Source organism: Neovison vison, chromosome 2 (assembly GCF_020171115.1).
Source record: "Neovison vison isolate M4711 chromosome 2, ASM_NN_V1, whole genome shotgun sequence".
In the NCBI taxonomy this organism is placed as follows: domain Eukaryota; kingdom Metazoa; phylum Chordata; class Mammalia; order Carnivora; family Mustelidae; genus Neogale; species Neogale vison.
Window position 1 is genome coordinate 194,425,397 of NC_058092.1, and position 16,431 is coordinate 194,441,827.

General features: G+C 39.1%; 1 protein-coding gene across 13 annotated transcripts in view; it reads left to right on the forward strand.

Annotated features, from left to right (window-relative positions):
• Positions 1–16,431, forward strand: part of NRG3 (neuregulin 3) — a 1,054,218-nt gene that overhangs the window by 463,033 nt on the left and 574,754 nt on the right. For all 13 annotated transcript variants that reach the window (XM_044239944.1, XM_044239952.1, XM_044239946.1 and 10 more), the window contains exon 2: positions 7,178–7,307. In XM_044239944.1, the coding sequence (XP_044095879.1) occupies positions 7,178–7,307 (130 nt within the window). The remainder of the gene's footprint in view (positions 1–7,177; positions 7,308–16,431) is intronic.

Below are 16,431 nucleotides of genomic sequence, written 5' to 3' on the forward strand. Positions count from 1 at the left end.
CTCAGCAGTAGGCCGAAGGTCTAACTATGAGAGTTACCAGCATGTTGGCAATAGGATGCACCAAAGCAGCTGCTTCTCAGAGAATTATCTGGAGAGCTTGTTAACCGAGCATCCCACCACTCACTTCTGGTTTCTCGTGCACTAAGTTTGGGATGGGGCTCATGAACTTGACAGGTAATGCTGATGCTGCTGAAAAGCAGGAGGAAAATCAACATTCGGTGATAATGTAGGAGCCAATGAAAGGTTTTTCCCAGAGGGGGGAGTGGCTGAGTACAGGTGCTTCTGAGAGTTCAAACAAGATGAGGAAAAAAATGTATAAACATCCATCCAGTGGGTTTAGAGACACCTAGTGACACAGACGGGACCATTTCAGTGAACCACATGGGGAGCAGAGATGGTATCTAGGAAGCACGTAACATAGTACCTAGAAGCCGCCCAAGGGTTTGTGACAAGACAAGGACTCCAGTGACAGTAGCTGCCATTCTAACTGTTATCACTGAATGCAGTTTGTCTAGGCATGTGTATGCATCAGGTAGAAGGAAATAGATTCAGCTGGAGGATAAACTCTGCAATTTCCAAATAAATGCATTTCTATTGAACAAGCTATGTCTCGTGCAGGCTTATTTAAACTGGTGCAGTCTTTAGAAGCAAGATTTCAGACTGTAGGGTGGCAGGTATGTAATGCAAATTTAAGAAGGGTCCTTTCTACAGTTGCTGTGGGAGTGGATGGCTCCGGGATATATCAGGAGCTGTCAGTTCTCACATGACTCAGTGGAACTGACAGATTCCTTGCCCCACGTTCCCCATTTCTCCCATGCCTGCAGAGTGAACGATGTCTGGTCTCTGGCAGCAGGAAGAAAGCTATTTTTGCCTCTTGCCAGTTGAGGAGTGCTTGGTTTCCCTTTCAAACACTACTGCATTCTTGCGATTTTCCTTAACCGTTAAATATTTTATAAGTCAGTCTCCTGCCAGTGCTCCTTACTGGGTACCTGAAAAATGGCAGATTCAACTGGGAATGGTAATGTATGGTGGTAGGTTTCAGTTATGCCACTCCCATGGAATGGAGGAGTCTGCTGGAGTTCATGACCATATTTAAATGGGTGCTGGCCTGTAAAGTTGTTTTGCTAATCCTAAAAGCTTTTAGACTGCGTCTTAACTTGTCTTAGAGAATTCTCATGAACTCAGTGGGGGGAAGGAAGAAACTGGTTGATGATTCTGACATTTGCAAACCAGGAGTGCGTGGAGTGGATTCGGGGTTTATGCTGTGTGTGATCATTTTCCTTCCTGAGGTGCTCTCGTGTTCTTCCTATCTAGAATTCCTTTTCCCATGCCAATGAAATCTTGCCCACTCAAGACCCAGCTCCAGTGCCAGCCCTTTGGGAAGCCTTCAGAGATAACTATAGCCTGAATTAGGCTCTCCCTTTATTTTGATTATCTACTGCAGTTATTATCTGTAATAGTCTATTTAGCGCCTTGTTCCCGCAACAAAATCTGTGTTCCCACAGTGTGCAGTGTTGTGCTGGCAACAAAGAAAGCCTCAATAAGTAATATTCAGGTTCAACTTAGTACTTAAGGGGGAAAACCAGTCATTGTTTTAATTCATGAAAAAATTAACTTTCATTGCAAAATCTGCAGGGATTTCTGTTTCCCAGCCTTACATTTTCTTCCCATTTTTCCTTTTAATGAATTAACCACCACCACTTCCCACTGTGCGTTTAATTACTGTACTGATTGCTTACTATGTATGCTACATGGTGTGGAAAGAATACAAAACTTGAAAGCAAAGCACTCTCCCTGACCTCCCTGAGGATAGAGACCAAAACCCATAAAAAATATAAGAAAACACATTAAATGACATATAACAAGTGCCAGATGAGTGGTCTGGATAATTGTACAGCCCCTGTGGTCTCAAGTGAATGGGTACTAGTTCCTCATGACAGCGGCTATGCTTTCTTGGCCTGAGACCTTGAACTTTGGTCATGGTGCTTGGAAGGTCTGTCCTTAGCACCATCTCTGTTCATCTGAAGCTTAGCATTCCTTTGTCCTGTCTTTCCGAATATCATCCCTCCTTTTTTCTCTCCTCCCATCCCCTCTTCCCATGGACTTCGTTTTTTTCCCTCCTCTCATCAATTTCTATACACTTTCCCTAAATTGCTTCTGAAGCTCTTCTTGAGTCCTAACTTCTAAACATGTACTCATAGGGAGTTTTTCTTTTATGAAAAACCTGCACGGTTTTCAGAATAGGACATTTAGAAAAATGCTCATATAAGAAGATCATTCTTCTGTAAACACCTGTTGTGTTCACCTCTGTGTCAGGCCATCCATAAGACCTTCGATCAGAGATGAGAAGATCCTCTCTGTCCCCCAGGAGCTCATGGCCTGGTCAGAGGGGAGATCCCTGGGCTGATGCAGGGAAGTGAATGATATCTGGGAAGGAGTTACTCTGGAATAAGAGAGAACCTTGAATAAACAAATGGGAACTCATGGGAATGGGCGGCTTCTCCCTGTTTATTTACCTGAGACTTCATCCATGTGATTTTTTTTGAAGACAATCAAAACCTCTATAAGAAATTTGTTTATCAGGTTACATTCCTAGAAACAGAAGATGCCCTTTGAATTTTAAATACATAACAAAATAGTAGCATATATTGTGGTCAGTTTAGTGTTCTAGACTATAGCAAAAGTGAATCAGTCTTAAGTATATAAACAGGTTTCATGATAAGTTTACCATGAGAGTTCCATACCTGATTGTTAAAGCGTCCCAAGGTTATTTAAGGTCATGATCACTTGGAGTTAGATCACATGCATTATGTCATCCTTCCAAATGTCCCCTATTTCCTCTTTAGAACAAAATACTCACCTGTCCAGGTGAGTGATTTCAAATCCTGTGGGGTCACTTTCAGGCAAAAAAAGGTAATGAAGAGGGGTACCTTATACTTTATTGTTATCTCAGTTGCATTTATGTTCTATTTTAGATGTTTGTAGTATATTTTATATGTAAGACAATTAACCAAATATATACATACATGCACTGGTAAGTAGATATGCAGATATTGGAGGGTGTCATCTAAAATTATTGTTGTCTCTTTGGTGGGCTGAGCTTGGTCATGAGTGATAAAAAGCCCAATAATCACTAGGCCAGGCACAGTTTACTTATTTACCTTATTTACTACTTTACAAAAGTGGGTAGGTGGTCTGAGAGTTAGTATAATGGCCTAGTAATTCCATTAAGAAATTTTTCTGTCTTTCCATTGACATATTTGGCATGATGCCTTACAAGTGTAAACTTTTACCACAGTGAATTTTATTTACTTTGCCCAATCCCTTGTGATTTTAGGTGAGTGATAAATGGACACTGTGTAGTAAAGTGTTTAGGTAAATTCTAAGGTTTCAAATTTATTGAGGATTGCAGTCTACTTATAGAAGGAGTAAGCTTAGCATTCTGTTACTGTTTATTGTATTAAGATGTTAAAAATTAAGATGTTAAAAAAGAGCCTGGGTGGCTCAGTGGGCTAAAGCCTCTGCCTTCGGCTCAGGTCATGATCCCAGAGTCCTGGGATCAAAGCCCCGCTTCAGACTCTCTGCTCAGCAGGGAGCCTGCTTCCCCCTCTCTCTCTGCCTGCTTCTCTGCCTACTGGTGATCTCTGTCTGTCAAAAAATGAACAAAATCTTAAAAAAAAAAAAAAAAAAGATGTTAAAAATACTTAACGGTGGTGTTTCCTTGAATCCAATCAAGTCATTATAAGGGATAAACATGTGTATTTGTGTTAAGTTTTAGATTCTCTAAGCTATGGAAATAGAAAACCTGAGTACATGTTAAGCCTGACATCTCTGTACTCTCTCACCTCGGACTTTTGCAGAGGCATTTACTTGGGCTTCGGATACACCGAAATGTGCTAATAGACAATAACGTGATGGGGAAGGCAGTTGGTAGAATGGGGAGGTAATCGCTGGAGACAGCATTTGTCAGATGAAAACTAATTGATTGTAATTGCTTTGCCATTGTATTGCTCTTGGAGTCTGTAGCTTGTTAAAACCACTGATTGTAAAATAAGGATCTCACTTTTTATGCTGTAGGTTATGTTAATGAAAAGCTGTTCTTAGAGGAATGATCAGTGAATATCAATAAATGATAATAAGAAATTAAAGGAAAACTAACTGATCATGAGTTAATATACTTCAGCAGTCAGGATAGCAATCAACGGTGTGGTGTTTCATATTGAATATTTTGCTCAGAGCTCTTGAATTTTAAATATTTCCAGTAGAAAGAGAGATTGATTCTGTGTAACTATTTATTGCAAACTGTCTTGCATAATGGATCTTCTCTGTATAGGAGATCTCCTGGAAAACAGAAAATGTGTCTGTTTTGCAGAGCCTTTATTTTGTGCCAAAGTATTAACAGATAGATATTTTGAAGTGGAAAAATAAGTTTCTATTGTACCACCAAAAAAAGAGGATATTCGATGTGGGCTGTTTCGATGCCCAAATTATATGAGCAGTATATAAGTGAAGACTTCTGTGAATCTGAGGACAAGGTGTGTTTTTCCAATATTCCTCAATATTAAAGTAGATATACTAAAATGGTAATATTGGTGTGAAATTATATCTAACTTGTTGTGCGATATGCATTAACTCTTACATGATTGTGATGATGTCTTTAACGATCATATCTTTTACCAAGGGCATTTAAAGTGTTAGCAGTGTTAGAGTGATCCAGATTTATTGAAGACATTTTTTCCTGAACACCCATTGTGATTCAAGGCTCCACCTCTGACCTTAAGGAAACACACAGACTAAAGAAACAGATAAACATGTGAACAAATGGCTACTTGCAGCATTGAGTGTTGAAGCAGTGATGTGAGTGATAAAAGGAGTTCTTGAGACACAATGGGAAAATGATGTAAACTTTGAAGGATTTCTAGTTGTCTTCCAGCAAAAAAAAAGATGGTACAGGAAGAAGGAGCAATGTGACCGCTCTTGGTGTTTGGAGAAATAGAAAAATAATCGGTAATGAAGTTGTGTGTCTTAGGTCACAAGATGACACCAGAGGGCAAAATGCCACATGGTTTATGTGAGTCTCTGAGGAATTTGGAGTTATTCCTATGGGGATGGAGGGCCACTGAGGATTCTAAGATGTGGGAAGGGTATGAGTGAATGTCGCTTTAGGGCAGTCACTTTCCCCTCAGTTTGGTTAATGAACAGGAAGAGAGGCTTCCAGTGGCTTTCAGTTACTCAGCTGGTTGGTTATAAGAACCCACACTATGAACATTATTATTAATCTAGATCTGAAAAAGGAAATTAAAGGAGCTTGAATGCAGAATCATTTATTCGCCTTTGACTTTTTATTTTATTTTATTTTTAAATGTTTGTTTATTTGAGAGAGAGTATGAGCAGGGACAGGGAGAAGGAGAAGAGAGAGAGCATCTCAAGCAGACTCCTCACTGAGCCCGGCTCTGGACTTGATCTCATCACCCCGAGATCATGAGCTGAGCTGAAATCAAGAGTTGAACACGTGACTGACTATGCCACCCAGAAGCCCCCCTCTTTGACTTTTTAAATATATTTTTTCTCCAATGTGGCAGTGGAATTGGTGCTAATACTTGAGTTGCTTTAAACAGTGAGAATAAAATATGTGTGTGTGATAACAGAGTCTGTATCTAGTAGATAAGACATACTTATGGCTAGTTTCATATTTAGGAAAAGGATGCAGACATACAGCCTAATTTAAAAAATTTAGTAATTATGGGGCACCTGGGTGGCTCAGTGGATTAAGCCACTGCCTTCGGCTCAGGTCATGGTCTCAGGGTCCTGGGATCGAGCCCCGCATCAGGCTCTCTGCTCAGCAGGGGGCCTGCTTCCCTTCCTCTCTCTCTGCCTGCCTCTCTGCCTACTGTGATCTCTCTCTGTCAAATAAATAAATAAAATCTTTTAAAAAATTTAGTAGTTATGATTTTAAAGCAAATGTTTAAAATAATGCTTAAAAATGACAGTAATTTGGTTCTGTTAGGTATATGCCAGAAATATTCTTCACATTTGAGATTCTGTTTCAGAATTTGGAATATTTGCATTTTAATTACATAAGAAAAGGGGAAAAAAGTAGAATAATTTGTTCAGCTCTTAGCCTATCAGAACTGTAACTAAAAACAAACAAAAAAACTCTTAGAAAGGGACATTGGTTTCCACAGAACAGTCGCAATATGCATTGATCAGATGTCTAATGACATTTAGCAACAATAAAGGGAAGGAGATCCTGTTTCAATCTTTCATGCAACATGTTTGTTAAACACTGAGTGAACGAAAGCGGGATTGAGGTGTTTGACTGCAGAATCATTCCACTTTTACTATCACCGCGTCCTCGGTGGGGGCTTACAGAGTGATTCCAATTGCTAAAATGTTGTGGAGAAATTTAGAAAACTGAATACAGTGCTTGTCTTAGTCAGCCGGGGCTGTTTTAACAGATTGGGTAGCTCATAAACACAGAAATTTATTTCTCACAGTTTTAGAAGCTGGGAAGTCCAAGATCTAGGTGCCCGGAGATTGAGTGTCTGGTGTGTGGAGAGAGGACTTCCTGGCTCATAGAGCACCATCTTCTTATGACTGCAATGGGCGACAGAGGTTTCTGGGGCACTGTTAGAAGGGTACTAAGCCCATTCATGACCTAATCCCCTCCCACAGGCACAGCTGTTGGTACCATCTCATTGTGATTATGTTTTACCCTGTGAGTTTGGGGGAGCATGCACCATTAAGTCATGAAATGTCATATCCAGCTGCATTTCTTCAGTCCAGTGGAGGGTCTGTGCTCTCTCTCTCTAGAGGTGAAGGGTCAGCGCGTAGAAGTCCTCAGTGCGGGGCACCTGGTGGCTCAGTGGGTTAAAGCTTCTGCCTTAAGCTCGGGTCATGATCTCAGGGGCCTGGAATCGAGCCCCGCATCAGGCTCTCTGCTAAGCAGATGGAGCCCCGCATCGTGTTCTCTGCTAAGCAGGAAGCCTGCTTCCTTCTCTCTCTCTGCCTACCGCTCTGCCTACTTGTGATCTCTGTCTGTCAAATAAATAAATAAAATCTTAAAAAAAAAAAAAAAAAAAAAGAAGTCCTCAGTGCACAGATCCTGGCCAGGGTTTTGACCTGGGGTGACCGACTGTGCTGCTGACAGCGGTTCTGTCTGTGTTTCCGTTGACAGATACAACGACGTATTCCACGGAGCGGTCTGAGCACTTCAAACCCTGCCGAGACAAGGACCTCGCATACTGTCTCAATGATGGCGAGTGCTTTGTGATCGAGACCCTGACGGGATCCCATAAACACTGTCGGTAAGCCACTGGTGACTGGCACCGGAGGCAGGCCCTCCGAGAGGCCTGGCGGCAGAGGGTGGTGGTTGAGCTCTGGAGTGTATGTGGGATGCATTTAGTCTAGTTGTTGGAATGGCAAAATCAGGAGTCGTAATATGGGTGACTTTAGTATTTGAGGAAGGTAAAACTGAATTAAAATAGACAAGATCAGAATTTTACCTAAGCAAAGACGGGTTTTCATTTATATCTACCACTTTAGTAGAAATATTTACTCCCTTTAGAAGCCTGCATTGTTGGTGTAGGACTTAGACACATTGGCCTGACAGAATAACCCTTTCTTGAGAAACTACAGACTGTGGCATGACAAAGCAAACTGCTCATCTAAGATCACGCAGCTCAATGTTGATTGTGAACCAAACCCCAGACTGTAACTGTGTCCAGAGAAGACGGGAGCTCATCTTGATTCTGCCCTCTTTTATTAATTTCATTATTTTTTTAACACCTCTCTTGATAAAATGCTCTCCAGCAAGATGTTGTAAATGAAATCATAGTCCTGTTATCGTCGAGGTAGAGAACTACTTAGGGAAATTCCCAGTAGAGATCAGGAGGTGTTTAATTGGTTTTTAGAGACTTAAGGTTATATAAATGCTAAAAATAAAAAAAACAGGTGGAGCTAAATAGTGCACTTGTAAGCACTGCAGCTTTAAGGTTCCATAGAAGAATCAAATTAGCATCCCCAAAATATTTCCCACTGAGCTTTTATTTCCAGCACTACCTGGGTAATTTGTTTTTTTTTTCTTGCAATTGTATATACTTCCGTGAACATATGTGTCCACACCCCTTTCCTTCTCTTTATTTACTTTTCTCATATGACACACTTATTAAATTAATTATTCTGAATCATGAAGCATGGAAAATTATGACTTTTTTCTCTATATATTGCTATTATGAAGCTTCATTCTGTGTTGTTTTATTAAGACGGCATTGCGAAATGCACCTTGGAGTTAGGAGCTTCGAACATGTTGGCAAATCCTGCCTGACTCTAAGGGCCAGCTTCAGTCCACAAGGAAGATGAGTTGTCCCGGTGGGCAACACAGGTTTGGAAGAGCCGATAAGTGACAGTGGTCTTCTGTCAGGATAAACAGGACGGGATCTGCTCTCATGCTTGAGAACATGGCTTCCACATGACTTGGGGACTACTATTACATTTACCCTACTTACAAAATTTACACCCCATTTCTGTCCTCTGTGAAACTACGTTGGGGATGAAGGGAAGTGGGAATGCTCCTTCCCACATCCCTCTTCTTGTGTTATATTTATTAGGTCACTGTAGATAGAGGTAGAAAGCACACAAATGACTTTAAGACCTCCAAGGAGAAGCCAAGAATGATCTATCCACTCCAAGCATGAATTGTATCCAAGTTCTCATAGATCCTCAACCGTACATTAAAGGGATTGTCATGTGGAAGTAGACAGTGCCATTAGTTATGTTTGAATTCCTAATTGATTGGTGGAGGGATTAATCAAAAATATCACCTAAAACAGTGACTTTTAGGATGGTATTTTACCCAAAGGAGGGATCAAATCAGTCCCCACACAGTATGCAGGTGGGTACAATTAATCTTTTTGAAAACTGAGAGTGTTGCAAATCACAAAATAATTCTTACTTTTTTTCAACATACAGCTTCATTCTATTCTGGATTAGTTCATGGTGTATTAGTTTGCTAGGGCTGCTGTAACAAAGTACCTCAGATTGAGTGGTTTAAGCAAGAGGAATGTATTTTATTGTTTAAGCAAGATAAATGTATTTTATCAGTTCTGCAAGCTAGAAATCCGTACTCCAGGTGTTGGCAGAGTTGTTTCCTTTCTGTCTCTCTCCTGGGCTTAGGGATGGCCATCTTCTTGTGTCTTCTCATTTTCTTCCCTCTGTATGTGTCTGTATTCACATTTTCTCTTCTTATAAGGACACCAGTCATATGACTCTATTTTAATTCACTTAACTCTGCAAAGACACTTTCTTTAAATATGCTCACATTCTGAGTTACTGGAGGTTAGGACTTCAACATATTAATTATTTGGAAGACAATCCAGTCTATGATACTATAATGTATCTCAGGTCTTGAAAAAATGTCTTTTGCTTTTGTACATATATGCATGCTTAAGGTTTTTTTTTGCCTACACAAGTGGAGATACATCTATGATTCAGTGGGAAATATATATATAATATATATATATATATATATATATATAATTTTGACCTTCTGTCTTCATATTTCTTGCATATTTCAGCACAGACAACCTGTTATTTAACATAGAGTCACAACATAGCTAATCATGACAAAAGACCAGCCTAAGACAGAATTGGAACTCGAGTAGGTTAATAGATGCCTATAAATCTCCTACTAGAGTGTATGAATAAATCACACATTGCATGCGCCCACTATTCATCTCCTGGGCTTTGCTGTGAATAAAAAGCTTACATTTGTTCCTGCGTCAGCCACTTCTAAGAATCCCCATGTAGTTATTAATAATATGTTATTTTGTATAGCACTCTATTTAAGTACCATGTTTCATTCATTGTTCTCCATTCGGCAAATGTTTATTGAGCACCTCCTATGACCAAGATATTGTTGAATAAATACATACAGAAATGAACTTAGGAATTAAATGGCACTGTACTTTGTAATGCACTTGGAGTAAGTAAAGTAGTTTATTGTCGGGAAGTAAGGAAAACAAGGGGAAGTATTTTCACGTGACTGGCATGCTACTGGGGGTATCTGTGATACATTACCAACTGGGCCATGTTTCAAGTTAAATAAAAAACACAATTCAGTATATTAGAGCAACCATATGTAGGAGTGTCTGTGAATCTACAGTAAATGTTTTACTTGTGACATTCAGATCTAAGAGAAATCAAGATAATATTTTTTAGTATTTTAAAAGTAAATTGTAAAATAAATAAATAAATAAATTGCAATCCTATGATAAATCCTGTGACTGGGAGCCCATGAATCAAAAAACTTTTTCTATGTTGAAAAAGATTGATGATGCTCTAACAATTTTCTGTTACCTGCCTAAAAAGAGTAGATGCAAACCTACCTAGATCATCTCTGATAGAGATCCTGAAAGTGTTTGCCCAAAAGTGTTAACAGCATGAATGTTGAGATGAGGGAGGTTTCATATTTTTTACTGTTATTTTCTTACTCTTTAGTGTATTTTCAGGAAGCTATTTTTAGTATTTAGAAATTATAGAGCAAGCTAATGAAAAATTTAAGAACAATACCAAGATTCTCAAAATAACTCGACAGAGGGGGTTTTAAAGAAAAATAGACAAACTTGGTCTTGCTGAATTTAAAATATGCTATAAAGTCCAAGATCATTGGCTGACAGACTGGCAATACCAGAATCAGATATGTTCTGGAACTTAGTGGAGAGTAAGGAGTGATCCATAAATCAGAGGGAAAATGAGAGTCTGGTTGCTCAGTAAATTTGGTTGGCGATCAGATAAAACAAATCAAATTTGGTTTTTACTTTCCTTCTTTATATGAAAGGTTGTTTTTAATGAATTCAGGAGTTAACATAATTAATAAAGTCTTGAAGAGAATGGTAAATAAAATTACATACTTATTTATGACAGCAATTGAAGGGACCTTTGAACAAAAAGCAATGGAAGGAAAAAATAAACATCCTGGCAAAACCTTGCTTTTTGGTCTGGATACTATAAATCAGAAATACAATTAAAAGATGAACCACAGTAAACGGTATAATAAGATATGGCAAGGAATTAATATTCTGAAGAAGTCAATTAAATCAACTAGTGTAACATTAAAATTAAGTCTCAGTAGGAAAACGGGCAGCAAGGGGAACGTATTCTTCCCTTAAAAAAGAATACAAATAACCAATAAACATGAAAAATACTCAGCCTCACAAAGAAATGCAAATTAATTTTTTTTTTTTGCCTATTACATACTTAATGATTTTTAAAAGCAAATAGTTTGTTGAGAGTAGAGTAAAAGCACATTCTCATTTACTACCTGAGGGAATACATTTTGTTAAGTATCTCCTATATGTAATGTTTCAAAATATTTATATTGTTTCTAAAAATGCAGTATACAGAAATGTGTATGTAGATTTATTTATAAGAATATTCACCACAGGTTTATTTGTATTAGGAAAAAAAAACCCTGAATTTTTAATTTTATATACATTAGAATACACCTATGCATTGGATGAATTCAGCCTAACTGGAATTTTCATAATGTTTTAGGACCATGAAAATGCTTGTTATATCATGATATATATATGAAAATAAAAATATTCTAAATTTGAGCATGCAGTAGCAGTCTAATTCTAAAAAAGAGCTTAGTAAAAATTTAAAAAAAACTAATAGGTTTTGTAACTATTTTCTTCTTCAAACATTATGAATTTTCTAAGATCTGTACATTACACACATATTTCATTTATGTAATACCTGGTTAAGACACTTGACCCCTTGCTTCTCATGTTTCCATTAAGAAAGATAGATAGTGTCCCTGGCTCTGTTAAATCAAGGTCATTATAGTTCATTATTATTAGGCTGATAAGAGAACTTCCAATTAAGCCCTTCTAGATTAAATACTGCAAAGTCCATTTGAATGTGTCTGCTCCTTCTTTTATTAATAATCCATTTACACTTTTTATGCTAATTCTTTCCCGTGCTGAATTCATGTGTTTTGAAACCTAAAAAAAGAAAAAAAAGAAATAATAGAAAGATATATCCTACAGTAATAAAGCTGGATGAGAAGGAAAGCAAGTCACTAGAAACTCATTGAATCAAAATATTCTGAATTAAAGCAGAATATTCTTGAACATTTTTTTTATGTCATTTCTAGAAATTTTAAGAACTTGGGAAATGGTGCTATCTGTCGTCTATTTCACTAGAGTGAGAGAGGGAGCCATTGTGACTGAAAAGATTGGTAAGCATTTGACTGGGCCAAACTTGTTTTGAGGCCAAATTCAAGTTAAAAGGATGTGCCTCTCCTGGATTGAAGCTCATTAGATGTTTCGGCAGCCTTGCTGTAAAAATGGATTTTCAAAACTTTGGAAAGGGTAGCATTTTAGCTGAATTTGATCTGAAGCGATCATTTTGGAAATTTGTCAAGCAATTCACTTGGAAGATGCTTGACTCGCATGAAATATGGAACTGCTAGAAAAAGGGAGAAGCCGTCCAACAGCAGCCATTGCTCGAGGCTGTACTTCCATAAATGGGCTGATGGACTGGGCAGTCAGTGATGTGGGTGAAATGCTCCTAGGATTTGGGGAGCAGAGAAAGCAATTGAAAGAAGGAGGAAATTTTCGAGAAGTTGCTGTTCCTCACTTTGTCTCATTTGGCCTGTGTAGGTTTTGAAATCAAAGCTTCCATTTTTAAGAGCATTGACTGGCACAGTGTAACCATTTCCCGATGATATACTATATAAAATTACAGGACCCTCCCTGTCAGTGCTTTGCTCTGTGACTTTGGAGGTCCATTAGCTCTCCCACCCAGTGAGGGTCCTCTTTATCAAATGATTCTTCAGTAAGTGCTCTGAGCGCAGCAGCTAATGATTCCCCATGGTTGACGCAAGGCAGAAGGGAAATGGAGTTTGGCACACATCCCTGAACTCCATTGGCAGGAGATGACGGAGGCTGAAATATCTCTAAATCCAGGTCTAGTGGCAGAGTTCCTGCAGAATGGAGTTGAATAACAGGGCGAAGAGCCTCAGAAGAATTTTCAAGTTCATTAGCTAAATGTTCATGAAAATGTTTGCCACAGTCTGGATATAATTTGAGTCATTTGCCATAGCCGTGTTCATAACGGGCTGTCTACTGATTGCCCCTGACGTGGACAAATGAGCCAAGTGATAACTGTTGGCCTCTTTTCTATGGATGAAGTTTGTGAAACTTAAAAAAGTGGCTTTAAAAGCAAAGAACAACAGGACAGTGAACATAATTGCAATTTGATGACAGGTAGGCATTGGTTTACTTCTTCAATTTTAACCTGTTTGCACTGGACCCCAGCTGGTTTTCTTAAAGGGCCACTTAAATATTGTGCATAAGTCCAGAGAAGCACATTTGATGGAGAATAGAAACATGTTTTTAGTTAATAGTCAAAGATTCTTCCCTTATTTTAATGTTTTCTGTCTTGATTGGGAGCTCTAGTTGAAACGTGAAATGGTGTTTCTTGAGGTGACTGTTGTGATTTGGATTTCTTGTATCAAAGAATTGATTTCAATGTGTTTTTAAATAGCTTCCTTGTATGATGTGGGGTAAGAGGTACATGAGGCAAATGTGAGCATTTACGACCATCCTGAATTAAAAGCTCTGTCCAGCTTTACACTGGCTGTATGAGGTTTCTCTGTAAGGCGTTTAACCACAACCTCCTGTCCTGTATTGAAAAGAGAGTCAGACAGTCAGACAGACAAACAGACAAATACTGGTCCTAAAGATTGATAGAAGAATGAAAAGTAGCAACATCAAGAAAGCTCTAAATACGCAGTAGACACTATGTATGTGATATTATTATCCTCGGTTCTTTTCTCTTCTCCCTTCTGCTTCTATTGAAACCAAACCAAAGCATGTTTGCTGCAGTCCTGGGAGAGAAATTGAGTGGTTATCATCTGTGTATTTGATTAAGAGGGGACTCGGGTTTTAAAAGGTGAGAAGGGGCAGGCTAGAAAATTCCTTGTGCATTCCCAGGGCTCTGGCTTCTCACTGCTGATTTGGAGACTCCGACAAATTAGCCAGTTTCTGTTATTTCCCCCAATTTTGCAACCGGTTTTTGATGTTCCAAGAATTTCTTCTGGCTGAACATAGCTTTAAGAGGAAGAAATGTTTCTCCTCTCCTATTTCATCAGTGTAACTTGCCTTCATTGTGTCGATGATTCCCATTTGGACTGGCTGGTTAGCTTCAGTCCTTCACCACAGACTCGCAGGTGAACAACTTACGCATATTCTCTGTGACTCTGTTTTCTTATCTGTTAACTGCGGACAATAACATTCCTGCTTCATAGGATCATTGTGAGGATTGATAGAAGTAAAATGTACTTGTCTAGTGTAAACACATGGTGGATTTAATGGAGTCAGTGTGGTTGAATATACTAAGCTGTGCATGTTGCTCTCCGCACAGCTTTGTTTGCGGGTCATGTGTGGTCTGCACGCTGATCTGGGCCAGCACTTTGAGATGGGTACTCAGGGTCTCCTAAGCACATAAAGTTCAGCTTAGACCCACTAAGGAGAGTTAAACTGACCCAGACAAATTATGGAAAAACACAGTAATAATGAATCATAGGCAAAAACACTTTTCAGAATCAAGGGTCCTTATAATTATTCAAGCAGTGAATTTAAGGGAAAAGCAGGAACAAGAGGCTACCTTTTGTTAGGCAGATTCTCCCTGTTCTGTAGATAGGGATATGCAGAAAAATCCCCTCTCCTCCTACTGTTCAAGCCATTCTGGCTGAGGGCTCTCCACAGCAACCCTTGGATCTGCTGCCTCCCCAAGTACCTGCTTCCTGTCTGTGGGGATCTCAGACCTGTTGGGTTAGAGAGTGACCTGGGAGCTCCTGCACTCAGCCAGAAGTATGTGATCCTATCTGCCACAGTTTGAGTGAATTACGGATTCTTTCCCCAAGTTTATTTTTAAAAAATATTGAGAACATATTCATTAATATCCTTTTGGCTAGAGATGGTCTATAAGTAAAGAGGTGAACAACATTAGCTATGGTAACACTGTTCCTGCCCTGCAGGCTTCTTAGGCAAACATTCCAGTAAGACCTTATCAAAAGAGGACAGAGATGGCTGGGATGTTCTGCCTGGGCTCCTGGGACAGTGAGGAAATAGGCACCACCCTCCTGCAGAGTCTACTCATCCACTCATGCCCTAGCCGGATTCAAAATGTTAGCAGCATTTCCCTCTTCCTGAGGATGGTATGTCTTTTCAATCCACTTTTGGTCTGAGCATCTTTAAAAATATATAGATATAGATATAGATATAGATATACATATACATATACATATACATATACATATATAGGGGCGCCTGGGTAGCTCAGTGGGTTAAGCCTCTGCCTTTGGCTCAGGTCATGATCCCAGAGTCCTAAGGTGGAACCCCACATCAGGCTCTCTGCTCAGCAGGAAGCCTGCTTCCCCCCTCTCTCTCTCTCTCTCTCTCTCTCTCTGCCTGCTTGTGATCTCTGTCAAATAAATAAATAAAATCTTTAAAAATAAATGAATATATATATATATGAATATTTAGGGGCTCCTGGGTGGCTCAGCGGGTTAAGCCTCTGCCTCTGGCTCAGGTCATGATTCTAGGGTCCTGGGCATCGGGCTCTCTGCTCAGCAGGGAGCCTCCTTCCCCCTCTCTCTCTGCCTGTGTCTCTGCCTACTTGTGATTTCTCTCTCTGTCAAAGTAAATAAATAAAATCTTAAAAAAAAAAAAGAACATTTAACGACCAGATCACATTCACATTGTCTATGCATAATCATGTATCATATATATATAATTATATATAATATTAATTGTATATAATTATATAATTGTGTGTGTACACACACACACATATACAGTACACACACTCATACACATATTGTAATCTGAATGACCATATAGGTTGTCATCCAAATCCAAAAATGTTTGAGATATATGGGCAGTTTTAATAATTTCTTCTGTAAAATAAACCACACCAGCAATTCCTTAAGCTCGTTAGGACGTATGGTTGCCCTAATTGTCATTCAGATGTCACTCAAATTCACAGAAAAGCACGTATGCTCTATGTTTTTTTTCTTAATATAAATTTCACGATTCTACAACCTCTGTATTATTATCCCTCCCCTCCCCTTTTTTCCAAATCAGCTGAGCATTTCCTGAGTCACCAAGTAGTGGCAGGATCTGGATGAGAAAGCAGAACTGGGGGCTCCCACAGCCCAGGGCCTCTCCCCCTGTCCTCCACGTCTGTGGAAGCACACATCAACTTCCTGTTAGTGTTGTCTTTAATTACCTTTCTACCTAGCCGTTTTTTGTGAAAACTAAAAAAATGGGACAGGAGGTCCAGACCCTCTTTGTCGACAGAAAGAAGCTGAAGACAGTGTTTCTGAAGTTTATCTTGAAGTGCATTTATACAACTCTGTTT